This window comes from Eulemur rufifrons, chromosome 8, assembly GCF_041146395.1.
Source record: "Eulemur rufifrons isolate Redbay chromosome 8, OSU_ERuf_1, whole genome shotgun sequence".
Lineage (NCBI taxonomy): Eukaryota > Metazoa > Chordata > Mammalia > Primates > Lemuridae > Eulemur > Eulemur rufifrons.
This window is the reverse complement of record NC_090990.1, coordinates 97,016,876-97,044,634: the sequence shown is the minus strand read 5'-3', so window position 1 is coordinate 97,044,634 and position 27,759 is coordinate 97,016,876. Positions and strand designations below refer to the sequence as shown.

General features: G+C 37.1%; 1 protein-coding gene across 1 annotated transcript; it reads left to right on the top strand.

Annotated features, from left to right (window-relative positions):
• The first annotated feature begins 179 nt into the window (after nt 1-179).
• Nucleotides 180-27,759, top strand: IFI16 (interferon gamma inducible protein 16). Its single transcript, XM_069480372.1, has 12 exons — nt 180-366; nt 4,070-4,344; nt 5,297-5,442; nt 5,978-6,142; nt 11,413-11,835; nt 13,236-13,427; nt 14,201-14,359; nt 18,719-18,844; nt 21,937-22,101; nt 24,471-24,887; nt 26,270-26,461; nt 27,576-27,759. Exons 2-12 carry the CDS (start codon nt 4,080-4,082, stop codon nt 27,654-27,656), a joined length of 2,331 nt encoding a protein of 776 aa, XP_069336473.1. The 5' UTR covers nt 180-366; nt 4,070-4,079; the 3' UTR covers nt 27,657-27,759.

The window sequence follows — 27,759 nt, the reverse complement described above, 5'->3', positions numbered from 1 at the left end:
ATTTTAGTAAAGATAATTACAGGAAGGAAGTTGGTTATTTTCCCTGACTGAGAGAGTCAGAATCGAAAGCTAAGAACTTTGATGGGTGGAGTCTCAACATTGTTTCACAACTCCTCTTTCCTGGGGCAATAGCATATTGTGAAACAGCCAGCACTAGTCAAGTTATTAAGTGACTTCACCCAGGGCCTTTTCTCCTTGTTGTCTTTGTGAACACTTCATTTTCTTAGCATTTCAGGAGATTATAACATCCTGCAGCTCAGTTTCTGAGAGCTTTACTGATTTATCTCTCTACTCAAAACAAGCATTGATTCCTGCAGTTGTGAAGATCTCAAGATCTAGACTACTGTTGAAGAAATTTGCAGTGAGGTGAGTCCTGTGCTTATTATTTGTAGAGAAGATCTGTGTTCTTCCTTGAAATCCACTAGATCATAAGGAGAAAGTCAGTATTGGTTCTTCCAGGTGTGGGGGGAGGGGAGTAGGGCTGATGTCAGCGGTACTCAGGAAAATAAAAACTACAATTGCTTGATTCTAATCCTTCACTTACTTAGAAGGATAATAGACACTTTTAATTCCATCACAACTGAGGCCTGAAAAAGTAGAAATGCATTTTGACCATTGCAGATTTAAAATTAATTTTCTGAGTGTCTATTGATGTAAGTTACAATTTGGAAAAAGACTTTGCTTGTCTTGGCTGGAGGGTGCTCAGGAACTCGGTGGCTGTGGTGGGGCCTGGGTAAAAGACAAGAGAGTGTTGTGAACAGTATCATGAAATAATATGAGGAAAAAGATCACCATCTGGACATAAAGCTGTATCTTATGGTATTATTCCAATTTTACAAAGCATAAGAACAAATGCACACATAGTAGAAAATTTCTCAGTTTCACAAACACAGATATTCCAGTAAGTGTTGTCTTAACATTTTCATAAGGATGTATAACTTTTACTTTACCTCCATTCTACACCAACTTTTCAAGGCAGTATTTCAGTCATTTGGGGATTACTTTATGCCCTCCCGAAAGTTAATGATATTTTTTGTCTGGTGGCAAGGTGATGGAGTCAATTAGAAAAAGATTTCTGTTGCCAACTTTTAGAATTTTTAAGAGACTTTTTACATAGCACGGTACAATATTTATTTGATGTGTGCTTGAATAGAATGTGAGATTTTAAATGTTGATCTCTAAATTTTATAAATGTTAGATAAATCTTGTTAATTTATCAATTATACTGTCAGAATTTTTTATATCTTTACAATTTTTTTTCATTTAGTAATTGAAAGATATACTGATATCCTATCATAAAATTGTGTTATTACAAGTAGTGCTCTCAAATTTATAGTGTATAGATATGCTGATACACACACACATATATAAGGTACATTATATGTATGTGTAATCATGTACACATGTATAGAACATGTATACACATATATAAATATATATGTGTGTAGGGGTATGTGTGCATGTCTGTGTGTGTAGGGAAAGAAACATATTATATAATACTAATTATGGGAGCATTAGGGACTATAAAGTAATAACAAATAATATATATTTATTATGATAAGATAAATTCTTAAACTTGTATTTTCCCAATAGTTGAACTTTTTATCATTATTTGGTATTGAAAATTATTTTTTGTCTTAAAGTCTATTGAGAGTTATACTAACATAGATAAAAATGGCTTCCTTTTAGTTACTCTTTGCAATATAATTTTTTAAATTTTTTCACCTTTAAGTGATTGTTTGTTAACAACATATATGTAGATTTCCTAAATCATATTTTATAAATTGTCTCTTAACTGATGTTAAGTATATGCTGCTATTAACTATCAGCTATATTCAATTTATGACACTTCTATAATCTCCTGTTTGTCTTGCTTTTTTAACTTATACCTCTGTCTCACCCTCTAAGACAAATTCATTAGCAAATTGTCATTTTCTTTTTCCTTCCTCTCTCCACCATATTAGTATACTTTCTGTTTCTCTTCTTTTCGATCATGGTTTTCTTTTTAAGTCATAGGCACACATAATCAAGTTCATTGTCCCCACTTATCTTTTGGTCTGCAGTATTTATTAATTTTATTTATTCTTTTCTTGTTATGTATTACTTCCAATAGATGTGTTCGTGGAAGTCTTTGTCTTGCAAAAATACTGAGGTCTTCAGTATCAGAGAAGAGTTATTGAGGCTCTTCTGTTTGAAAGCCATTTTGTCTAAATTAAAATTCTGATTTCAAAATTACTTTCTCCTCAAAACCAGTGGAGAAGACCTTTTCCATACCTATGGAATTAGACATTTTTTTTAATTCACAATTTGGAGGATTTAGAGGGGCTACTAATGCATATATTCTAAATACTGTATTACTAGAAACTCCACTGAGATCTGATTCATTATTACAAAATCAAAAGCATAATATTTCACAACAAAACATATGGACACTGACATTTAGGTGGAATAAAGATTATATTACTACATAGCCTCCTGTCACATCACCTTTGCTTTTATTTTGCAAATAAATTGTTTTTGTATTCACAATAAAAATCAAAACGTTCTATTTTTAAATTTTTCTGGTTTTGCTATAGATAAGAGATTTTGGAAGAGAATTATATAAATATTACTCTGTTGTCTTACTGTAGACAGTTTTATTATTGAGAATCCATTTCAATCCAATTCTTGAATCTTTGTGGGTGATCTATTCTTCATTCTGGAGGCTTCCAGAATAGTTATTTTGTATCTAATACTCTTCAGTTTCACTATAATATGTCTTTGTATGAATTGTCTCTTCATTCTATGAGCCTTTGCAATCTGAGGATGCTCATGTTCCTCAAGAAGGAAGTAAATAACAGTGCCAGGAATTATTAATAAAATATCCCAATTATACAAAAGGTACACAAAGACATGGCTCTTAAACTAAAAAATATTCATTAATTTAAAAAGAAAATTGGAACCCATACCATGCACTGAGTATTGTCAAGGAAGTGCACAAAGTGCTAAATACGTCCAGGTGAGTCCATGTGGGACCTGGTCTATGTTAGGACTCTGGGTGAAGCTTGCAGAAGACAAAGACTCTGGTGAGACTAAAAGGTTGTATGGGAGGTAATGAGAGAGAGAAATCTAAGAATGGCTTTCCAGACAGTGAGAAGGGAATTAGAAAAGCCATTAAGCATGAAAACACAGGTGTGCTGTACATTTACAAAGCATAGGATATAAGGAATACAAAAGTACCAGAAGTAAAGAAGATGCAGATATTCAAGGTCTTCTGAGACATTTTAGGAGTAAGAAAGTTTTTGAAATGAGAATGGGGAAATATTGAAGAATTTCAGTGGGATAAAAACATGGCTTATAGAGAGAAAACTTGCTCTGGGAAAAGAACTAAAAAGTTAAATCAAGCCTAAAAAAAAAAAAAAATCAAGCAGCTAATGAAATCATTTCAACCAATAAATGCTGTGTGACATTGCAGGAGAGAGCACGAAGATGTTCAGCAAAGTGATAGTATTAAGGGCTCAGAGGGCACAGAGGACATGGTCAACACCAAGGCAGACGGGATGCTAATGAGAGCTGACTAGGGAAGAGACAAGGGGACTCAGATTGGGACTCCAGCTCGGATACTCAGAAACATATTTGTATAAGGTAGGAGGCTGCAGACGATTTACCCTAAAACCAGTTTAGTCACAGTGGGAGTGAGAAGAGTCAGAAATCAACAGGCAGGCATTGGGTGATGGGGTCCAGACCCAGTAAAGGATGGGATAGGGACCAGAGACTCTGGCACTGCACAGCCCATGCTCTGAACACTGTAACAGTTGCCTGTTTCCACACCTCCTTCCACCACACCCGCCTGGACACCACTCAGCTATCCTTATTAAACAGGATGAATTTCATAGGCATTCCTAATACAGCAGTTCTCCACCCAATGTCCACAGTGGCATATCTGGTCATTAAGTCCCTCTTTGTCACACACATCCATAGAAAACACTTTCATATGGGCTCGTCACTCAAATAGGCATAAGCAGTCATTTAAATTGTCTGTATAGGTGTGTGACATTGTATGTCATTTTTCTCTTCTGTGCTCACCCAGGTCTTTAGACATGGCAAATGAACGGTGGAAAATTGTTCTGCTGAATGGATTAGAGGACTTCAATGAATATCAGTTTAAAATGATTAAGTTCTTACTGGCCAAAAAGTTAAAGCTGACTGAAAAAATGCAAGAAGAATATGACAAAGTAAAGATTGCTAATTTGATGGTAAAGAAGTTCAAATGTGACACCAGTGTGGACAAACTTATCCAACTCTGCAAAAATATACCAGCACTTCAACCCATTTCAGAAACTCTTAGAAAGGAAAAGTCAAAAGGTAACAGGGAACATTCCCTCTCTGCCACTGTCCCCAGCCCTTCTCAACCTTGACTAAAACCTCACCTTGGACATAGTTGATACGTCCCTGTTGCAATTTGTTAGAGTGGCCTTGGCAGTGTTGGTACTTCAGATGCCAACAGGTTAACAACTTAGAGCATTCCATTTCTAATGCAGATTTGTTGTATTTTGCAAGGTGTATTTAGTATGCAGTGAAAGAAAAGAAATGAGAGGGAGTTGAAGAGAGATTGAGACGTCTAGTACATCAGAAAGATTAGATAATGACAAAAAAATTTAAATTTGTAGTTTAAATTTGAAATATATACATTTAATCAATTAATGTATGTGTCCTATTGAGACTATTTAACATATCATTACCTCTTACAATAAAAAAAAGAGATAGTAGTTAAGTGTAAGCCTACCTCTAAGAAGCATGAAGACTTTCTCTGTTGTAAAAATCTCTGAGTTAAAATACATGTACATATATATATATATATATATATATATATATTTAAAGGTCAAGGCCCCAAATCACCATACCTCACCTCACAAACCTATACCACATTTCCATTCACTGGTTTCTATAATTTGAATGGATTATCTGGAGAACATGAACTAGCAGTCAACATCATGAGAACCTTCAATTTTAAAAAGGAAATGATAGGAGAGCAGGATTGGGAAAGAGCTTGACTGATCACATGCAGTTCACAGGCCAGGAAGGATGTGCACAGTGCCTGGGGGCTGGGGGTGTGGGAAGCACTGAGGAGCATGAGACAGTGCCTGTGCCTTTACCTGTGCTGTTGACTGCTGGTCACCTTGAGGCCAGGCTGGGCTAAAGCAATGGAGCTCACCTGAATCCTCAGCAGGAGCTGAGAGGAATTAGTATTGAAACTGCTTCAGCTCTCTGAGACCATCAGCTCTGGGTGTATATGTCCTTCTTTTTTCTGCATTAGTTGCAAATAAAGTTAAATGTTTTCCAGCAAAAGGAACAACCCCCTCAAAAAAGAAGAAGCAGAAAGAAGTAGGTCCTGCTACACCTGTACCCACCACAAGCAAGGGTCTCACATCTGAAGGAGCAGAGGTGACTCCTGGACCTCAGGTAAGACTGAGGAAGAGGAACAGGTTTTAAGTCCCACAGAGGAAACTCTGCTAAGCTCTTCCACTCAATCTCTCCATCAGACAGTGATGGCGTCATGAGTTTCCCATTTGGTTTCAGATTCAGCAAATTGCCTAATAATTGATCATCTTCTTTTTGCACGGTAATAAGAGAAAAACTTTAGTATACACAATGCAAATATATATAACCTAAATATGTCATCACTCACAGTAAAGAGGATGGGTAATTTGAGAATCAGATAGGAAAATGCTTTGCTTGTGTTTATAAAACCTTAGTTTTTCTACTTTCAAGTCTGCACGTCCCTCACAGAGGAAATTAGAGAAAAATGATTTGTATAACTTACTCCTCTTCCTTTGTTTAAAGAAACCATATATTACTGACCACAGATGGACAGAACTACCTCAGGTTTCCATGAAATGCATTGATAGTTATAATAAGACAACTTTCCAGGAATGAAAATGTGCTCTACTTCATTTGCTATTAAAAGGGAATAACAGGAAAATCAAACTACTTTCAGAAAAGAAAAAACACAGCCAAAAGAAAGGATGGGACCAAAAGGATTAAGATGTCGGAGGAGCAGACTCAGCCTCCCTGTCCTGCAGGAGCCAGCACGTCCACAGCTGTGGGCCATCCCCCACCTCCCCAGATGTCATCAGCTCCACCCAGCAATTCCTCAACTGAGGTACCCTCTTCCTCGTCTCCCTTTCTTCGATTTCTTCTATTAAAAATACAGAAATCTTATCTCTACTTAAAAATTACACAAATAATTAGCAAGTTAATCAAATGTATATATTGAGAATTCACAACATTTTAAGCCTTTGCTTCCACAGGGATATTGATGAACCTGACATTATCTTTGAGTGCAGAATATTTTCTGTCCTGAGTTGTCTGGGGAGGGAGAGACAGGTGTAGGGCCCATAACAATACGGGGGATACAGCAGTTGGGTCACTGCCCTCCGCCCCAGCGTCTTTCTCACTTGTTCCCTGTGCTCACTAATCTGTTTAAATTTCTTTGACTAACATCATGCTCCTTTCTACTTCAGGATTTTCACACTGCACTTTACTTACATCCGAGAGCTCTGACCTGGCCAACCCTACTCTACTTCTTTATCCCAACATTGATATCTTGTCCTCAGGAAATGCTCACCTAGACCCCAGTGACCTAAGTGAAAACTTCATGGTGCTCTCTGTAGTAAAAATTTCCTTCTTTCTTTTCTATTATTTATGGCAACTGAAATTAAGAATGTTTATCCTTCCTGCCTTACTCTAAGTTCCAAGATTAGGACTCCATTGTCAGTCTGTGAACCAGTGTATCCCAGAGCCTAGATCAGTGTCTGCCTTGTAGGAAGCTCTCAGTAAATACATTTATTCAATGAAAAAGTGAAAACTAAGTCCAAAGGTATGAATCAGAACAGCTAATGAGAGAGCAAATAAGGATCATTTGATCCAAGAGACATAGTATGTATTGTGAGGCCCAAAGTTTCAAAGACAAAAGGAAGTGATGGAATACGGAGTGGAGCTGAGGAGGTTAGGAAAATGTAGCCTGAAGGGCCACCATAAACCATGACGTGGAAATGACTATTATTTATAATTTCATGTTTCTGAGAATACTTATGAAGTTGTCTCCTTGTCACATTTGGAAAGGCCAACCTTTGCTATATGCACACATCAAGGAGTGTCTAATAACTAATTGAAATTCCAATGAGCTTTATTCCAAAAATGAGTGATGTGTATTTCTCTAATACACAATGAAATGGATAGAGTATGATTGGCCACTAGTGATGAAATGAAAATGTCAGCCATAGCTGTAACATGCTCAATTCTTTCCTTTGTTTATAATTTTTATTTATTGTTAGTTTTTAATTTTTTATTTTAAAATATTAAAGGAGTACAAATGTTTTGTTATCTGGATAGCTTTTGTAATGCTTCACTCATGGCTATAAGTGTGCTCATTGCCCTAATAGTGTTTATTGTACCTGCTAGGTAGGATTTGACCCCTCTCCTCATTTCCCCTCCCCTTCCCCTGCTTGATTTCCACTGAGTTTTACTTCCCTCTGTGCATATGTGTGCTCATTGGTTAGTTTCAATTCAATAGTGAGTATATGTGGTGTTTGTTTTTCCATTCTTGAGATACTTCACTTAGGATGATGGTCTCCAGTTCTATCTAAATTGTTGGAAAAGTAATTAATTCATCTTTTTATGGCTGAGTAGCATTCCATAGTATACATATAACACATTTTGTTAATCCATTCATGAATTAATGGGCACTTCGGTTGATTCCACAGCTTTGCAATTGTGAATTGTGCTGCATTAAACATTCAAGTACAGGTAGGTGTCTTTTTCCTTTGAGTAGATACCCAGTAGTGGGATTGCTGGATCAAATGGTAGGTTTACTTTTCTCTCTGTATCCACACCAGCATCTATTGTTTTGGACTTTTTAATAAAAGCCATTCTAACAGGGGGAAGGTGATACCTTATTGTGGTTTAATCGGCATTTTCCTGATGCTTAGTGACATTTAGCATGTTTTCATATGTTTGGTGGTCATTTATCTATCATCTTTTGAAAAGCTTCTGTTCATAACTTTTGCCAACCTTTTAATGGGGTTTTTTTTTTTTTTTTCTTGCTTATTTGCTTGAGTTTTTTTGTAGATTCTGGATAATAGCCCTTTATCAGATATATAGTGTACATATATTTTCTCCCATTCTGTAGATTGTCTATTCACTCTGTTGATTATTACCTTATCTGTGAAGAAGTTTTTCAGTTTAATCAAATCCCATTTATTTTGTTGTTGTTGTAATTGCCATTGTGGTCTTAGTCATAAATTTTTTGCTTAGATCAATATCTAGAAGTTTTTCCTGTATTTTCTTCTAGAATTCGTAGTATTTCATGCCTTGCATTTAAGTATTTTATCCATTGAATTAATTTTTGTGAGTAGTGAGAGGTAGGGGTCCTGCTTCATTCCTCTGCATGTGGTTATCCAATTTTCCCAGCACCATTTATTGAACAGGGCTTCTTCTCACCAGTGTGCATTGTTGTCTGCTTTGTCAAAGATCAGCTGGAGGTAGTCTCTATTTTTGTATCAATACCATGCTGTTTTGGTTACCACAGCCATGCAGTATAGTTTGAAGTCTTATAATGTGATGCCTCCAGATTTATTCTTTCTGCTTAAAATTTCTTTGGCTATTTGGGCTCTTTTCTGGTTCCAAATGAAGTGTAAATTTATTATTTATAGATCTGCAAAATATGACATTGGTATTTTGATGGGGATTGCATTGAATCTGTAAAACACATTGGGTAGACATTTTAACAATGTTGATTCTACCAATCCATGAGCATGATAGTTTTTCCATTTGTTTGTGTCCTCTGAGATTTCTTTCCTCAGTGTTTCATAGTTCTCTTTGTAGAGATCTTTCACCTCCAAGGTTAAGTATATTCCTAGGCATTTTATATTCTTTATAGCTATTGTGAATTGTACTTAGTCTTTTATTTTATTTTCAGCTTGACTGTTATTGGTATATAGGAATGCTACTGATTTATATACACTGATTTTGCAACATGAGACTTCATTGAATTTATTTATCAAATCCAGGATCCTGTTTTTCGAGTATTTGGGGTTCTCTGGATACAAGATCATATCATCAACAAAAAGCAATACTTTAACCTCCTCTTTCCCAATTTGGATACCCTTTATTTCTTTCTCTTGCCTGATTTTTCTGGCTAGGACATCCAGCACTACATTGGATTGAAGTGGTGACAGTGGGCACACTTGTCTCATTCCAGTTGTTAGGGGGAATGTTTTTAAATTTTCCCCTTTCACTATGATGTTGGCTGTGGGTCTTTCAAATAGGGTGTTTAAAATACTGAGATTCATTCCTTCTATGCCTAATTTGTAGATGGTTTTTATCATGAAAAGGTGCTGAATTTTGTACAGTGTTTTTTCTGCATCTATTGAGATGAACATATGGTCTTTGTTTTTGCTTCTGTTTATGTGGTGGATCACGTTTATTAATTTACTAATGTTGAACCATCCTTTCATCCCTGGGATGAATCCCTCTTGGTCCTGGTAGATTATTTTTTTCATGTGCTTTTGAATTCAGTTTGCTAGCATTTATTAAGGATTTTTGTATCTATATTCATAAGGGATATTTGTGTTTAGTTTTCTTTTTTGTTGTGTTATTTTCTGGCTTTGGTATCAAGGTGGTACCGGCTTCATAGAATGAATTGGGAATAATTCTCTCCTTCTTGAAGTTATAGAATAACTTGTGTAGTGTCAGTAGGTCTTCTCTGTCCTTTCTTTCTCATAATAGGTTTTTTTCTTTTTTTTTTTTTTTTTTTTTTTGGAGACAGAGTGTCGCTTTGTTGCCCTGGCTAGAGTGAGTGCCGTGGCATCAGCCTAGCTCACAGCAACCTCAAACTCCTGGGCTTAAGCGATCCTACTGCCTCAGCCTCCCGAGTAGCTGGGACTACAGGCATGCGCCACTATGCCCGGCTAATTTTTTCTATATATATTTTAGTTGTCCATATAATTTCTTTCTATTTTTAGTAGAGACGGGGTCTCGCTCTTGCTCAGGCTGATCTCGAACTCCTGACCTTGAGCGATCCACCCGCCTCGGCCTCCCAGAGTGCTAGGATTACAGGCGTGAGCCACCGCGCCCGGCCGGTTTTTTTCTTGATACAAGATTATTTCAGAAAAAAAGTACTGAAGTCAGAAAACCTGGCAATCAAACACAAAATATTTAAATTTAAATTATTAGAAATCACACAATCCAGCACAATTATTACAGCATAATATTATGCTACATTTTTTATATAACCTCTCAGATTTTCTCCTATGTAAGTACATACACATACATACAATTTTCTAAAAACTGTTTCATACAATATATTGTCCTATTATGTCTAAGTAGTTGTACAATTTCCTTCATGTATGACTTGTATTCATGTGACTCCTTATAAGTTTGCATATTACTGTTACTATTAATAGTCTCAGGTATGAGTCTGCTGTTAGTGATTAACTTGCATTGGGGAAAGGACTTTCCTGTGTTAGGCTGAACTGGTCAAGTTCATGACAAGTCACATCCAGTTAAGTCCAGTCATCCACAGGTGATCATTATTTATGATATCTCAGGCCAGAGCACCCCCGCAGCCTGCTGGATTGTAGATGAGCCCCACCCATGCCTCCCACAATTTTTCTTATTTACTAAACCACTTCCCTTTTTTATTTAAAGTGTTCTGCTGCAATGTTAGAGACCAGGATGTTACAGAGAAAGGATATTAAAGACAAATCTCCCTGATCCCAAAGTTTCTGATAGTGAGCTACCTCCTAGAGCCCTGACATTGAGAAATGCTATGGTGGTGGAGATGCCACTCTCCAGAGCATCTCTACCATGATCCTACTGCATTAGAGCCATATGTGTTCTCACCTGCTCTCAGAGTGCTACACTAGGTAGAGGAACTATGAGTTATACTCTAAAAATTGCCCTGTCTACACTGGTGATACCTGAAACCTATTCATGTCTATGGTTTCCAGTGGGAACCATTTTCCATTTTTAGTACTATTTAATTATATGTGTCTATAGTTATGCTGTTACATTGTATGCTAATAGTGTAAAATTATAATTTATTATTTTATCTTAAAATTTCTTTAAAAATACTCCATGACAATGCTCTCAGAATCCACTGCTCTGATGTTATTCCTATGCTTTACTTCTTAAGGATTATTTTTTCACAAGATGTTCTCCTGCTTTCACACATGCAGTCTCACTATGACATTCTCTGGCTATAACACTGGTTCAGCACATTTTCTCCTTCCTGTTTAGTGACCTCCCCCACATCTTCACCACAGCTCTAAACATCTATAAATGCTGTTGGGCTCCAGGTTATGACTGAGTAGTGGTTCTGCATTCCCCACTCAAAAATTTTCCTTTGTTCTCCTGCTCTATCAAACACAGCAGCCAAAATCACTGGTCAACTCTCAGGCAACCACTAGAAAACCTGATCTCCAAAAGGGCCCGAAGGTGGTGATGGTGCTGAGTGCAGCAGATCCGTTTGCATATGCGTCCTCAGAAAAGGAGACCAAAACAATGTTTCATGCTACGGTGGCTACAGAGAAACAGTTCTTTCATATGAAGGTTTTCAACATCAACTTGAAGAGAAAATTCACCAGAAATAGAATTATTATTTTATCAGATTATTTTGAAAATGCCCATCTCCTAGAGGTGAATGAAGCCTCTTCTGTATCTGAAGCTGGTCCTGACCAAAAGATGGAGGTTCCAAACAACATCAAAAAAAGAGCAAAGGAAACCCTGCCGATAGACATTATTAAAACGCAAGCTTCTGGAACTATTGTATATGGATTATTTATGCTCCATAAGGTAAGTCCTCAAAATTCTTTTGTTTAATATCCCCACCAATACCTGAAATTAAAAACCTTTTGTGCTGCTGCTGAATGCAGTTTTGGCTATTTACTGAATATTAGAACCCAGGACTCACTCAAGACTAATGATAATGTCTTTTCTTAGGATAAGACTGGAAATTAGTAAACCTATTAATATTCTCCTTCCCATGTTTTTCTTCCCAAAATGTTACCATGCAGGCTTTTTAGGAAAATGTTCACTGAGAAACCTTGAGACTTCATCAGCTATGATTATGTATTCTAAGCCACAATGATTAAGGACACTGTGGGGTCTAGATCCATATACACATACTACTTAAGTTATATTTCTGATTATTACCTCAACTGTAGCAGCAATCACTCTATTTTTATTTTGGATGAAGTATTGCACTTTGAGGTTTGAGTTCTGGTTTTTACAGTCAGGGCAAGTAATCAATTGACTGATCGTGCCTGGAAAGCAAAGGCACTCAACAAGTTAGGATGCTGTTGTAACCAAATGAAACTCATTCATCAAAATGGTATTGAACACTTGAGAAGCATGAATTTAGGTGATATTTAGAAAGACAAGTAATCTAAACTCATAATTTAGAAATGTCAGTAAAATAAAAAAAGAGCACAGAGTAGTTTTCCTGATACTCCTGGGTCCAAATTCCTGAAACTTGTTACCATAGGACCTTCAAACCCAAGAAATCATCTATATCCTGCTATTGATTCATGTAATTTCTCATATGATCAAGAGCTCACAACATATTATATTTGTTTTCTATAACCCCTTATCTTACCTGCATTATTTTCTGTCCACACTCTTATAGTGATCATTATTATTAACACGATTCTAGAATTGATGATTAATACCTTTGGTGAGCAAGAAATGGAAGGAACGTTGAGCTCAAGAACCTGAGCACAAGATGGGGAGCAGATATTGGAGTGACCCAATAAATGGCAAAGGTAGAAAAAGTAATTAGGGAGTTACTAGAATCTTACTTTTTATTACAGATCCCTCATAACTTACTGAAGGAATAGTTGTAGCACATGACCATCCTTTTTGCATAAGGGCAGAGGACAAAAGAGGTTACCTAGGATTTCAGATTCCTGTGTATAAAGGTACTTTTGAATCATAGCTGTCCTAGAGGTGAAAGCAGTAGAAATTAGGAAGATAACCCATTGTTATAGAACTAGAAATACCTAGGACATGAAAGATTTAAAAAGGATGATAAGGAAGGGCTGGCTGAGAAATCCTGGACTATGGCACACGTATGTTTGTACAGTACTAGCACTGGAGGCCTGCAACTTGTTTTACCCTGTCACAAGGGACTTTCTCTTATGTATGGCAGTGATGAACTATGTTCTTAGGAATTGGATATTAATTTTCTGTTGCAGAAAATAGTAAATAAGAACAACACAATCTATGAAATCCAGGATAATACAGGAAACATGGAAGTAGTGGGGAAAGGAAAATGTCACAATATTCCCTGTGAGGAAGGAGATAAACTTCAGCTCTTCTGCTTTCGACTGAGAAAAAAGAAACAGACACCAACAAAACTGATTTCTGAAATACATAGTTTCATCCAGGTGAGAATTAGACAAATATTATTTTTCCAAAGAGCAAAATGACATTTATTATAGGCTTCAACAGAATTTGAAACTTGTCCTAAATACTAAAGTATTTAAAGACCTTAGGAGGGTGGGGTACTAATTTCACACAGTGGTCAGAGCACGGGATTTGGAATAGGATAGACCTGGTCTACATCTGGCTTATCTGTTGCATGATATTAGGGAAGTAGCTTACCTGTTCCTCATCAGATGATTTGATAATTAATGAGATTATGGAGGGATATTTCTTATGTCAGTGCCTTATATATTATGAGAAATCAATAAGCAGTAGGTACTATTGTTCTTAGCAAGGTAAAGACAGACATTGGAAAGACTTCTAGGCAAAGAAAATATAACATTCAAAAACTCAAAATTGTAAAACACCATGTGAGTTCTGTACAACTGTGGTATACGTTGAAAGGTATGAGAAAATGGTGGTAGAGAGGGGAAAAAAAAAAAAACAGCTTTTACTGAGGAACATTTTGCCATAAAGACAGAAATGGATTCTTCATTGTAAAGAAAAATCAGTAAGTAAATATTGGATGATTTTATGCATAAGAATGCCTGACCATTTTATATGTTAACAAAAAGTATTTTGGCAATTTCCTGCAGCAATACATTAGAGACAGGCTATGTCTGGAGGTAACTAACATCTATTAGAACCTAATAAAGGATGATATTCTCTGAAATGAAAAGATGCTGTGCTGCTTCTCGTATTGAAAGCCATTAAACACAAAAATGAATACTTTCAGGTAAAGAAAAAAACAAACCAGAGAAACTCCAAGACATTGAAACTATCCGAGCAGAGTGAGGTTCTAAAACATTCAGAGGCCGGCACAGCCCTGATTCAGAGCCACCCCCGGACTCCTCAGATGCCTCCAGCAGCCCCATCCAGCACTTTCTTACGTAAGGTACAGTCTCCTGAGTCCCATTCCGCGTGTCTCCCAACCACAATTACAGAATCATCACAATGTTGAAGGAGCTTCTCCTCTCTTCCCTAGCTGTGTACAATCTCTATATGACATTAGATCACTAATACATTTGTCAAATGCATACATTGAAATCTTACCAGATCATAGCCCTTTGCTATTTAAAAGGTGTGCATTAATGAAATGATTGCTGCCTCAAGAGGGTTACTCTCTCGTGTTGGTGCAGCTGTAAAGAAAGGGAGGGGAAGAGGTCAGACCAGCGTAGATGAAGACTAGAGTGTATTCAGACTCTACATTCCAGTTTCATTCACCCCGTTCCCCTTTGCTTACAGGTAATACCTCTGAATTTATTTCTAACCTTCCAAATTCCTTCCAACATTATAAATCTTCACATAAGCTATTTCCTTTTTGGGAATCCATTCCCTTCATCTCATCATTGGTACAACTCTCCTCAAATTTCAGGTGCCAAGTTAAAGTCTTCCCTCTGGCAAGTTCTCCCTAAGGCAGGACTACCAGAACTGATGAGCCTTCCCATGCTTTCCTTTCACAGGTCCTCTTGTTAATAAGGATAAACTACTCATTTCACAGAAGTGAATAGAGAGGCTTGTTTTTAAGGCATCTCTAATACTACCTTTATCTGGGGTTTCCCTTAACAGAGTAAGCACAGCGCAGGATATATCTGTGGACAAGGGCAACCCTACAAATCTCAGCATGGAACATGGAACAACAATGACAGTAATTATACTTCTACTTTTTAAGCACCTACTAGGTGCTTGTTCTAAAATATGTGTTCCTTCTGTACATTCTCTCATTCATTCTTGACAATAGTCAGGAGAATGCTATTCTCTGTTCCAATGTATATGAAATAATGTTGAGATGCACAGAGGTTAAAAATCTTCCTAATTTCTCAAAGTTAGCATTAAAGTCAGGATTCCTATCCAGTCCTATTGAAATATAAAACTTGAAAAATTAATGATTATATATGGCTTTAGATTAGGAGTTTAGATACACCAATGTCAGTAATTTATTCATCGAAATTTCTGAATTGAAGTGTCATGTTTTGAGTTTGTTTGCATTGCCCAGTCTCTGCAAGCCTTCTCAGGAATGAGGTGCTCATGGGTGCTCACACATTATGTTAAGAAGGAAGCCACTCTTCAGAAGTAGAGTCCTCCCATCCTCCTCTCAAATGAAAAGTGTATTTTATTTATTAGACAACTTGATGCCAGAAGTGATAAAAATTAGAGACATTACCCTAATATTAATGAATGGCAAACACAGTAAAGTTTAGTGAAAGTAAAAGTAGTAAATCATATGATTGAAGATCCACTTCCTTCCCCGTGGAAAAGGTATAAAAATCCACTTACAGGAAATGTCCAGGTGGATTCTTGAATACTTATTACTATTATCGATAACCCTAAAAGAGTCTGGTTAACATATGCAGACTACAAAGCAGCAGAATTCTGCATCTGGAATTGTGCATTTGAAAGAGTCCTTCTAGCATGGTGATGATCAAAACACATAAAACAAAGTAGTGCTGGGTTTCCTGGAGCCAGAATAGCAGATGACAGAAACCCATGCATGCATTTCCTTAATGAGAAGGACTTAGTATTAATACATAAATACCCATCAGTGCAACCAACTTTTTTGAGACCTTCTTCTTAGTATTTGGATAACCTTATCTACCAAAATATGACCCAAAGAACTGTGCTTGCCTAAGTCAGCTTAAACCAGGTTTCAGCCCAGGTAGAGGCTGTATTCCATGCCAGACCAATGAAATCTCAAGACCCATGAGCTTTGGCATTTCCTGAGATTAATCCACAATTTAGAATAAGCTATTTTTTTACTATCATCACCCTTTGTTTCAGCAGAAATAAAATATTCACTGTCTTCTTAACTACCATGGAATAAGGAACATATAATTCTTGCCACATAATAATCTTTTTTTTTCTTATTGTTCTCCTATGTATTTCAAAACCTTATAGAAGTCCATTTCTCTCATTCTCTTTTTTTCTGTAATAATATCAATCTATCTTTTTCAATTGTAATGGAACATCTTCCCTGAACCACTCAACTGGTTCACCATATGCTGCTTTGTATTATCAGTTTGTTTTAATGCATTTTGTTTTGCCCTACTTGCATATAGATACCAAAACCTTATGTATTTGGTAACTAAGAGATGCAGATGCTTCTCTTTTATAAACTAAATACCTAGGGAAAAAAATAGAGCAATGTATGGAGAAGGTTTATGTAATTAATGACAATTTTATGAACCAGGTAGAATTTTACTTACCTTGTAATAATGCAATTATTTCTCTCTGTTTACATTTGGATAATATGTTGTTACATAAAATCAAATATTACCTTACCAAGGAGATAGCTACATATAGTATTTATAATAGTTAACTTGATTGTGATATACTATGTTTTACCATGACTCATATTATTCAAATATTCAATAGTATTTATAAAGCTATTCTGGAAGCAAGTTTGAAATTAACTTAGAAGCAAACGAGTGGCTACTTTATTGAGTGAAACATCTAATCAACAGCTAGAACAGGTAAAATCATACTAGAGACTATGACCAATAAACTATCACAGGAATGCCTATTTGCAGAAGTTATTGAAAAAAGAACTAATTCGCACTTTGATCATGAGAAGTGTAATAGTGTATTTTTTAAAAGAAGACTGTCACAAAAAGTAACCTCATGCTTTATTGAGAATATGATGTATTTCTATTTGTGACAGTATCTCATACTTAGCATCATATGCTTACGATAGATAAGAAAGTTTAAGTAAGTGTATAAGATGAGCATGTCATCATTGAAATAAAATTTTCTTAAAATCTTCAAAAAAAATTTTTTAAAGGGAAAAAACTGTTATGAAATCAAACGTCTTATTTCTAGCATCTAAATTCACCTGCTGTGTTGGATGTGTGTGTGTGTGTGTGTGTGTGTGTGTATCTATGTATTTTTTTTTTTTTTGAGACAGAGTCTTGCTCTGTCACCTGGGCTAGAGTGTAGTGGTGTCATCATAGCTCACTGCAACCTAAACTTCTGGGCTCAAGCAATCCTCCTGCCTCAGCCTCCTGAGTAGCTGGGACTATAGGCATGCACCACCACGCCCAGCTAATTTTTTTCTATTTTTAGTAGAGATAGGGTCTCACTCCTGTTCAGGCTGGTCTCAAACTCTCGAGCTCAAGTGATCCTCTCTCCTTAGCCTCCCAGAGTTCTAGGAAGTGTATATTTTAATTGATGTTGAAAAATACAAAAAAAAAAAAAAAGGTCAATACAAGAAGAATTACTAGATACCAAATAGGAATAAGAATAATATAAACAGACATTTCTACAGAAGAGAAAACAAAAATGAACATTTGAAGTGTAATAATCAAAAATACTTAAATGGACAAACATTTTTAATAGGAGATGCAGGAGAGTGGTCAGAGAATGCTCCAATCAGGGAGCACAGTGCAGCAGCAGGCTCCCCCAGCACCTCCCACCCGCCACTTTTTCAGCAAATGGTACAAAACAGTTGTGTTACTGAAATCCAGAGGTGGGGAAAACTGTAGCAAATTGGCATCAAGTGTAAATTGTCAGAAATGAGCTTTCACTGTTGTAATTAATGGTAGTCAAAATATATGAATTTACAGACACTCTCTGTCCTTTCTTAAAGCATAAAATGCCAGGTACTGGGAATTCCCTAGGTAGAACTTGGAACCTTTGTGATTATGATTATGAATCCTAAAGAATTCTGGTTGCTTCATATAGATAGGAAGGACAGCGTGATTCTGTCTCTAGAATTGTGGCTATAAGAGAATCCTTGCAGCAAGGGAAATGAGTTCACCGAAAAAGATGAAGAGCTGGGTGTACTAGAACCTGAAGAGCAGATGATGGGAACCTGTTTGTGAATTGTTTGATGAGAAAGGATCACTTATAAACATTCCTCAGTTCATCTGACTTGATTCTGAGACTTGCTACCCTTATCACCAAGAAGGAGGCTTATCTACCAAAAAATATGCCCAAGAGATGTGCTTGACCATGTTGGCTCACATCAGTTTACACACAGAGGTAGAGCCAAGAATCTATCTAAGATCAATGAGTTTTGACCTTTCCAGACCAAAGACTGTAATGCTTATTCTTATGTGTGCTGAAATGTGGGCTAAAGAAGCTAAATTAATGCCAGTGTCCAGGGAAAATTAGCAGAGGAAAGATCCTATACAAAAGGATTTTGAAAAAGAGAAATTGTATATGCCATTCAACTCATATTAAAAAAAAAATTAGCCAGAAAAAATATTACTTTCCATCATAAAAGAAAAGATTAAATCATCCAAATTTATCATTCCAGAAGGAAAAAGCCATCCCAGGAGCAGAGATATCCTCTGCAAACGTCAGATTCAGCACACCAACTGTGGCCTATGCTCACATTTATGCGCCACATCAAAAAACCCCATCCAACAGAGTCTTAAGCAAGGTACCACCTTCCGGTTTCTACTGTTTTTGCCTCCTTCAAATGTAAAGGTTGATCAGGGTTTTGAAAGAGATTCTCATTTAATCTCTGACTAAATATAATTTCATTATTTTACTACATCTCTCATCATTTATCAGTATGTAATTGAACTTGTCACTGGATTCTACATCCTTTGTTATTTACGAGGTATGCATTCATGAAGTCATTTCTGTCTTCAGAAAGATCATTGTTCTTTGTTGGTCCAAATATAGGGTATGAAGAGAAGTATCCAGCCAAAGAGAGATGAATATAACAGTATGTTTGTAACTTACATTCTGGTTTCCTTCCACAACTTTCCACTACAACTAATGACCATATGTTAGGGTTGATGTTCAAAACAACATATGGTACTTCCTTTGTGTAGAATCCCTTACTCTCTTCTCTTCATTGGCCCTGATATATTTCTGGGCCAACCAAAATCCCTTCTTCAGACAAAACTTCACTGATACCCCTGCTTGCATTAGAGCACATCATGCCAGTGTTTACTGAACACAGCCCTTTATTTTCTTATACCATTTATCAAAATCTAATAATTGAGTGTCTTTCAACCCTACTATAAAATAGGTCCAGATGATAGGTTTCATGTCCAGGGGAAAAGCATACAGCAGTGAACAAACAATTGTATCTCTCTGTTCAAATCAAATCCATGTCTGCCTGTGTTTGGCCATGATGTGACCAGTGTGGTCACCTCTGCCCAGGGCACAGAAGACCATTATCCACAGTGGGAGGAGGCAGCTAGAGAGAAAGGCAAGGGGATCATTTCATCACCACTCTTATGTAGATTCTCAGCCAGGGCAAGCTACACTCTGATCCAGGCTGCACCCCCATCACCACTCCACACATACCAGTTGAGAACAGGCTTCCTACATACAGATTTTTGTCAATTTTTAAAATAGCTTTTATTGCTGTTAGTTCAAAAAAATCCACATTTCCTCCCATAGTTTCTCCTGATTGCATTGGAGCAGAGCTCGCTGCCTGTACCTACTGCCATCTTGGGACTATTGTCCACGGGTAGAACTCTTGTCTAGTCATCAAAACTTCAGACTCCCTGTTTCTCTGCTACTACAATGGCATGCATGGACATTGCAAGACAACTTTAATTTTTCCATTTATGCTGGCTTGAAAGTGACATTTTCCAAGGCCTTGCCTGCCTAAATGCACAATCATTTCCATTTCCATAAGAATCGTGCTGCTGCTCTGAAACCTCCTTGGAGCACAGGATCCAAGGAAGGCTCATCAGCCTAAATGTACCATGCTGTCATTTTCTTCTTTGGGGTCCAGCTATCTTCACAGGAGGCCTGCAAAAATGGTGTCTGACCATTTTATCTGTGATTCCCTAGGTAAGCAAGAAACCCTTACTCTTATTCATCATAGTTTCTTACAAATATTTTCTCTACAACAGGGTTATTTTTTATTTTTGGATTCAAAGCCAGAAATAGACTATTACCTTTGATTTGTGCTGTTATTTGTACCAGAAGCAAACAGCACAGAATCACATGATTCATGAACAGGATAGGATGGTGGAGGATTTTCTCTGAAGGAAAAAAAATTACTTAAACTTATAAAATATTATCCAAACAAAGATTATAATTTCAGCATCCAAGCCCTGCTATCATGATGACAGTTTAAGGTTTATTTTTAAAAGATAATAGCTCAAGAAAATCTTGTCAATGTAATTATATTACTCCACATGGTAGTCCTGAATAAAGGGGCTTCTCTTGTACTGTGCTTCCTATATCCCCTCCACGCAAGGTTTCCATCAACAGAGTCATCATAAGGTGTGAAACATCTGTTCATCAGGGCAGACTTACAAACCCCTAATAGACCATGGGAAAATAATAGCAATAAAGATATTTATGTTTACTGAGCATTACTGAGTTCTGGACTCTAAGACCTGTGTTCTTTATGTATATAATGTCATTTATTCTTTATGACACCATATGAAGATGTTATTGTTTGTCCCATTTCTCATGTGAGAAAACAGGTTCATAGAGGGTAAAATCTTCCACAGGGTCACAGAGGTAGTATTAAAGTCAGGATTCAAATCCAGCCTTATTGGACTTTAAAACTTGAACATTTAATGGGTGTAGATTTTATATACATTAAGGTGTGCAAAATGTCTGCAATTCATTTTTAAACAATTTTGAATATACAGTGCTATGTTTTGGGCTGGTTCCATAGCCCAAGTGCTTGGGAGTAGTCAACGCCTATGTAATTAAGAAACTGCACTCCAGGTGGGGGCACTTCCAACAGTTCTTTCCTCTACCTCTCTATTAACAACTATCACTTAATTAGATTACTGAATGGCAAAACTGGTAAAAAAAAAAACTGTGCCAAATTGGCCAAATATGATGAATATTTAATGGACTTCCATTAATGTAATTAAAGATAGTCAAAGTTTATGTGATTTTAGAGATATTTTCCAATCTTAATTGAAAATGTATAAAAATGCAGCTAATGGTAATGCTTTAGGTGGAGTATTGAATTGTTCTAAATATAGCTAAAACCCTGAAATATTCTTGTTGCCTGATCCACACTGCAGAGATTGCAGAATCCTGCCTGAGGAACTATGTATTTAAGAGAATCTTTCTGTTGTGGTTATGGTCACAGAATGGAGACCTGAATTTCCCGTATACTGAAGAGCAGTGAGAGGGACTACTTTGTGCATCTGCTTGATGAAAAAGTCTTAGTTAATAAATGTCCATAAGTGTAGCTGACGATGTTGTAAGCCATACTACCCCAAAAATTACCCTAAGAGTTGTACCTGACCAATTGACTGAAGCCAGTTTTACAGGACATGTAGAGGCAATATTCCATCTTAAAACAATGAAGTTTCAATCATCTGAGTTTTTAACATTTACAGAGGGATTTGCAATCCTCACTGAGATGGGAGGAGGCTAGGTGATGGGGGTATCCGAATATGTTATTATTCCTCCTGCAACTCAGGAGAAAATTGGCAGGGTTAAGATCCTGTTTAAAAAAGAAAAAAAGATGTGTTTCATCTGATTTTAAAAAACACTAGCTAGAAAGCTGAACAAAAATCTATTTTTCTTCAGAAAGAAGACAGAATCACCCAAACCAAAGACACCATGAGGATACAGATGTCCCAGGAAGAGAGTCAGGTTTCAGGACTATTTGCAACCGGCATATGCCCAACTGAGAGCATTCCCCAGACTCCCCAGATGCCTCCAGCAAAAACATCCAGCAGTCCGTTGACCAAGGTACCAGTTTCCTGTTCCCAGTACCTTTGCCTCCCTACAATATAATGACAGAGATTAACAGAACTTGGAAAGAGCTTCTCACTAATTCCCTAGCATAAACAATGCTTTATTTAATTAGATCACTCATTTATTTATCAAGTATATATTTTGAGATTCTACCCTAAATTCAAATTCTAATTAGTATTGTGCCCCACTTCATTAGGATAATCTATGAACCAGTGGGCACCTGATCATCCCTATCCTATAGAGGGCATAATTAGACATTTGTTTGTTTAATTTTATTTTTTGTTTTGCCTTTTTTTGTTTTTCTTTTAACACACCATAAAAGTAATATCTTAGGGTAGAATAAGGTGGAGAAATACAGAGACCACCAGAACACTGTCACTGATGCTTTCTCTTTCATTTTTATTACACAAATAATATCATCTTAGAAAAGTTAGCAAAAGCATGTACATAGATAAAAATAATTAAATTTTAACTATCTGAAACATCTCCTCTATCAAACACCACATTTTGGTGTGTAGTCGTTTTTGTTTTACCTTTTATTATGTATATACAGAGAGTATCACTTTCTCCCAGATTGGATCACATTACACATTTTTTCCTGTGACCCAGGGTTTTTTTTTTTTTTTTTGATTGTTTAATCATTTAATATATCTTGAACTTCCATTCAGGGGAGATTGGGCATGTTCAAGGAGGTATGGCTGTAGACTTGAACTGCCATTCAATCAACCAAATATAGATTTAAATTATTTTATTGTGTAAGAAAAATTGCATGGTTATTCCTTATAGTATAAAGAATAATCCTATATCATTTGGCTTTATATTTTTCCCAGTATTCTCTATACTTGCAATGACCATAAAAAGAACACATCTCTCCGATCTCCTTTTATTACCCTCAGAGTAGTTTCATAATTTCTTCTTTAAGTCCTGTACACTTTGTGTCAGGGTGCTGATGTTGTGACTATCGTGAGGTTCTTTGATACCGATTAACTTACACTGGGAATGTGCTTCCTGGTGTTGGGGAGAACTGGCCACAATGATGAGAAGTCAATCAGAGTTAAGCCTCATCACTCACAGGTCACGGCATGTACAATTTTTTAGGTCAGATCACACTGAGCACTGCTGGTCTGTGGGGGCAGCTGATTTGCCTTCATATTCTGGTCCCTAGGCCTCCCGTGGCCCACCCTTGCCTCCATTCCTCTTCCCAGATCAGCAGCCTACCCTCCAATTCAGTGTTCTCCTGCAACTCAGAAATAGTGCAGGCCACTGTGGAGACAGGAGGTCAGAGAAAAGTCCCCTCATGCCAACCTCTTCTGATTCCCTGACTCTCCTCAAAGCCTGCTGCTATTGTAACTGGGCCACCTCCAGCCTAGACCCCTTCAAACCAGAAACATTCAGAGGGTTCTTCCAGTGGCCGTGTTACTAAGATTTTTGCAACACAGCATTGATTTGTTGGAAAGAGCTTTGTGATTTGAATCTAAAAAATGTGTCTATCTGCTAAAATTAGTTCTACCTGAAATCCTATGAAATCTATGGTTTGTGGTTAAGATCATTCCTCACTCTGAGTACTATGAAGGGTGATTTTTTTTCTCTCAATTTTTGTCTTATTTGGTCACTAAAGTGAGTGGGAACAAGTAAAATTTTTTTTTTTTTTTTTTTTTTTTTTTTTTTTTGAGACAGAGTCTCACTCTGTTGCCCAGGCTAGAGTGAGTGCCGTGGCGTCAGCCTAGCTCACAGCAACCTCAGACTCCTGAGCTCAGGCGATCCTCCTGTCTCAGCCTCCCGAGTAGCTGGGACTACAGGCATGCACCACCATGCCCGGCTAATTTTTTCTATATGTATATTTTAGCTGTCCATATAATTTCTTTCTATTTTTAGTAGAGATGGGGTCTCGCTCTTGCTCAGACTGGTCTCGAACTCCTGAGCTCAAACGATCCGCCCACCTCGGCCTCCCAGAGTGCTAGGATTACAGGCGTGAGCCACCGCGCCCGGCCGGAACAAGTAAAATTGAGATTCTTTTTTCATTCTCATCTATTTTGGGAGTCACTTTATGATAGCATTACCTTTGCTCTCTGCCTCTACATACCTCTTGCTAGGAAATATACCTTTTCTTATTGAGTTAGTCCTCATTAAAGAAAAAACATCCTTCCTTCCTCATTCATAAAATTATGAAGATAATAAAACTGTTACTTAAATCTTTTCCATTTCTTCCATTATACCATTTCAGCTATCATTGTCTAGTTTTTCCCCAACTCCTCCCACTTAATGTATTCCTTGAGGATCAACACTGCGCCTGGGATGGGTCTCGCTAGAAAGTGCCCCTCAATTCCCTGTCTTAATTGTGTCTGTGTGTACATTCTAATTAGAAATCAAGATCGAAGCCTTTACCTAAAGAAGCTTCCATAGAAGAAGGCCACCAGAGTGGACCCATAGAAGTGATGGTGCTGAGAGCAACAGAACCATTTGTATATGAATTCAAAGAGGAGAAAAAGATGTTTCATGCCACAGTGGCTACTGAAAGTAAATTCTTCCGAGTAAAAGTTTTCAACATCAACCTAAAAGACAAGTTCACTCCAAAGAAGATCATTACCATATCAGATTATATGGGCCGCAATGGGTTTCTGGAGGTATACCCTTTCTCATCCGTGTCTGATGTGGGTGCTGACCGAAAGATGGAGATCTCAAACAGGCTGATTAAAAATGCCAGTGCAACTCCTAAGATCAATCATCTCTGTTCACAAACTAAAGAAAAATTTGTGAATGGGGTGTTTATGGTACACAAGGTAAGCTCACACCATTGTTTTATAAAATTTCTTTTGCAACCTCAAATTTTAATGTCTTAATTTGCCAACTGGAGTTTGGTCAACTTACTGAACACAGGAAATCAAGGCACCCCCCTGACCAGAGGTAGTTGGGTGGAGTCTTTCCTCTTCAGACTATGGGATATGTAGTCTCTTAACATTTGTTTTCTCAAGGTATCACCATGCAAGTTCTTTAGAAAGAGATTCTCCAGGAAACCTTGGCATTTTATCAGCTATGATGATCCATTCATGGCCACCCTGCTCCAGGACAGTGCAGAGTTTATATCAACACATATATCCTTAGAATTTTGTTTCTTTGAGTTCTTTCCCATAGGTATCAATGACAATTTAATTTAAATGTGAATGAAAGAGTCACCCTACCACGCCTGCATCCTGGCTATGACAACCAGGGTAAGAAATCAAATAGACGACTTGACTCTAACATGCAGCTACGTCCAGTAGTTAGCTAGGATTCTGATCATCTGGACCCAAAGTGCTCTCACCTCTTCCCATTCATTCATCCATCATAAGATCATTGAGCAATTGACTTCTGCTTTAAATAATAAGAGAAGACTAGAGAAATCACATAGTTTAATCCCTCAACTTATAAATAGGGACAATAAAATGCAAAGAAGTTTGGTGAATTCTTACAGTGTGTCTTTTAGTCTCAACACATCATATAAATATTATGCTTAGCTGACCTAATTTCTTTTTTGAAGTATTGTTTCCTACTCTGGTATGTATGTCTCTTAGAGTGTCTTGCTTTTACCCATGCTGTTTTCTGTACACTGTGTTTAAATGGCTGTACATACATATGTGGTTCTAGAAATAATGAATAAAGTAAGTACAACAGAAATCAGAACAATGAGACTAGATTATCTAGATTCAAGATTTGGGCAGATTGGTGAAGAGTGACTCAATGGAGAAGGTAGAAGAAAGAATTACATATTGAGATAATAATCTAGTTAATGAGGTTTTGCAACAGTGTTCCCCAGGCTCACAATGAGCCATGAATGGCCTCTCTTCTCTGTTCTTGGGTAGGTATCAAAGAAACTTACTAAGGTAATCAGTTGCCTCTGTATCCAAGCTCCCTAAAAAACCTCAGCTATGCTGATGTGGAAGCAGGAAAAATTAAGAAAGTTTTTCTAAAAAATTCCAGTAGATAAAGACCTTAAGCAAGGAAAGCTCAGGAGAGGATTCAAAAGGAAGAATTTACTGACCGAGAATTTTAAGATATTTGGTACCTGTGATTCTAGACCTACAGCTCTAGTTACCCTGTCAGATGCAGAAGTTTCCATCAACATCCTGTATTTCTCATAGACATGAAAATTTAGTTTTCAGAAGATGGGTGTTTTCTTTTGCAGAAAAATGTGAGAGATAAATGCACTTATTATGAAATACAAGATAATACAGGGAAGATGGAAGTAGTGGTGTATGGACGACTGACCAAAGTCAACTGCGAGGAAGGTGATAAACTTAAACTCATCTGCTTTGAACTGGCACGCACAAGTGAGGATAACTGGCAGCTGAGATCTGTAAGGCACAGTTACATCAAGGTGAGAGCATGGGAACATCATTCTTCCAAAGTGTCAAATTATTTTGTTTAGAGACTAGACTGCTGTTATTACACAGAGAGTCCAGCAAGTGGAAAAAGAACTAAAAAGAACGATGCCTTGCACTTTGGTGTGTAAAAACTTTCTTTCCATTATTTTTTTTTTGAAAGAAGGATAGTTTTAATCATAGCAAAGAAAAAAAATTCAGATAAACTCTCAAAGGATACGATACCTAGGCTAAATAATAAAGAACAGGTTGATTTTATCAAAACAGAAAATTTAATAAGAATTTGGTTTTGATTAAGGCACATTTGTTTCAAATCCTGGCTCTGATTTTCTAGTCGACTAAAAACTTAAACACTAGGAACTTTAGTTTCATCGTCTCTAAAATGGGAGAAACATTCTCTACCATACAGGGTCATCAACACAGCTCATAACAGATCTTAATTACCAAGGATGTACCTGAGTAAATCAGAACACAGAGGTACCTGCCTTCAGTGAGCTACATATACTGGTCTACAACAGATGGAGGTGGTTGGATCTACACAACAAAGTCCATGCACTTTGTCACACTGATAGACACATTCATGTGGGATTCTTGGAACACTAATAAAGGCTAATACTGGAATGCAAACAGTTCAAAACAAACGCTGACATAGTCAAGCATGCAGACATGCATATGTGCTCAGATCGCTTTAGTTCAGGGGGACCATTAGACAAACTTTCCAAACCTTCTTTGACAACAACTGCACCAGAAATATCTTTTGGATCCTCTCCTACCTTTCTGCTCAATAAGTATCTTCCCCTCAACTCGTGGCATTGGGTACAACAGCTCTTTCCTCTCTCCTGTTGTTCCCTGACATCTCCTGCTTTTCCACTTGTGCTCATGTTGAGTAGTAGTGAGTACCTCATTTCATGGTTCCAACCAAGAGGAGGGGAGGCATGACTCAAAGGACAAGAATTCATCAAAGGAGACAGGTGAGAGTGAGAAAAGAGTCCTTTAGAAGAGAATAGAGGAAGAGATGTGGCACATGCGTAGGAGACAGTGTGAGGGAAGGGAGAAATCTATGACCATCTGCCTTTCAACTGGTTTATCTTTATCTCTTTCTTTTTCAAGGTCATCAAGGCCAGGAAAAGCAATAAACAAACACTCAATCCTGATTCATATATGGAAACTTCTCTAGAGTCCTCCTTCTAAAAACCTGAATGCCATTCATAATGATGTTTATGGAGATAAGATCCAAGTGCAAAAAAAAAAAATATGTACAGATAACTGGTGGAAATACAACACAATATATATA

What these genes read in the sequence shown, in the direction of transcription:
- IFI16 (XM_069480372.1), top strand. Translation starts at nt 4,080, where the DNA reads ATGGCAAATGAACGGTGGAAAATTGTTCTGCTGAATGGATTAGAGGAC. An exon ending in AAATACATAGTTTCATCCAG is followed by an intron (nt 13,428 to 14,200) that starts GTGAGAATTAGA and finishes GAATACTTTCAG; the next exon opens with GTAAAGAAAAAAACAAACCA. An exon ending in CCAGCAGTCCGTTGACCAAG is followed by an intron (nt 22,102 to 24,470) that starts GTACCAGTTTCC and finishes CATTCTAATTAG; the next exon opens with AAATCAAGATCGAAGCCTTT.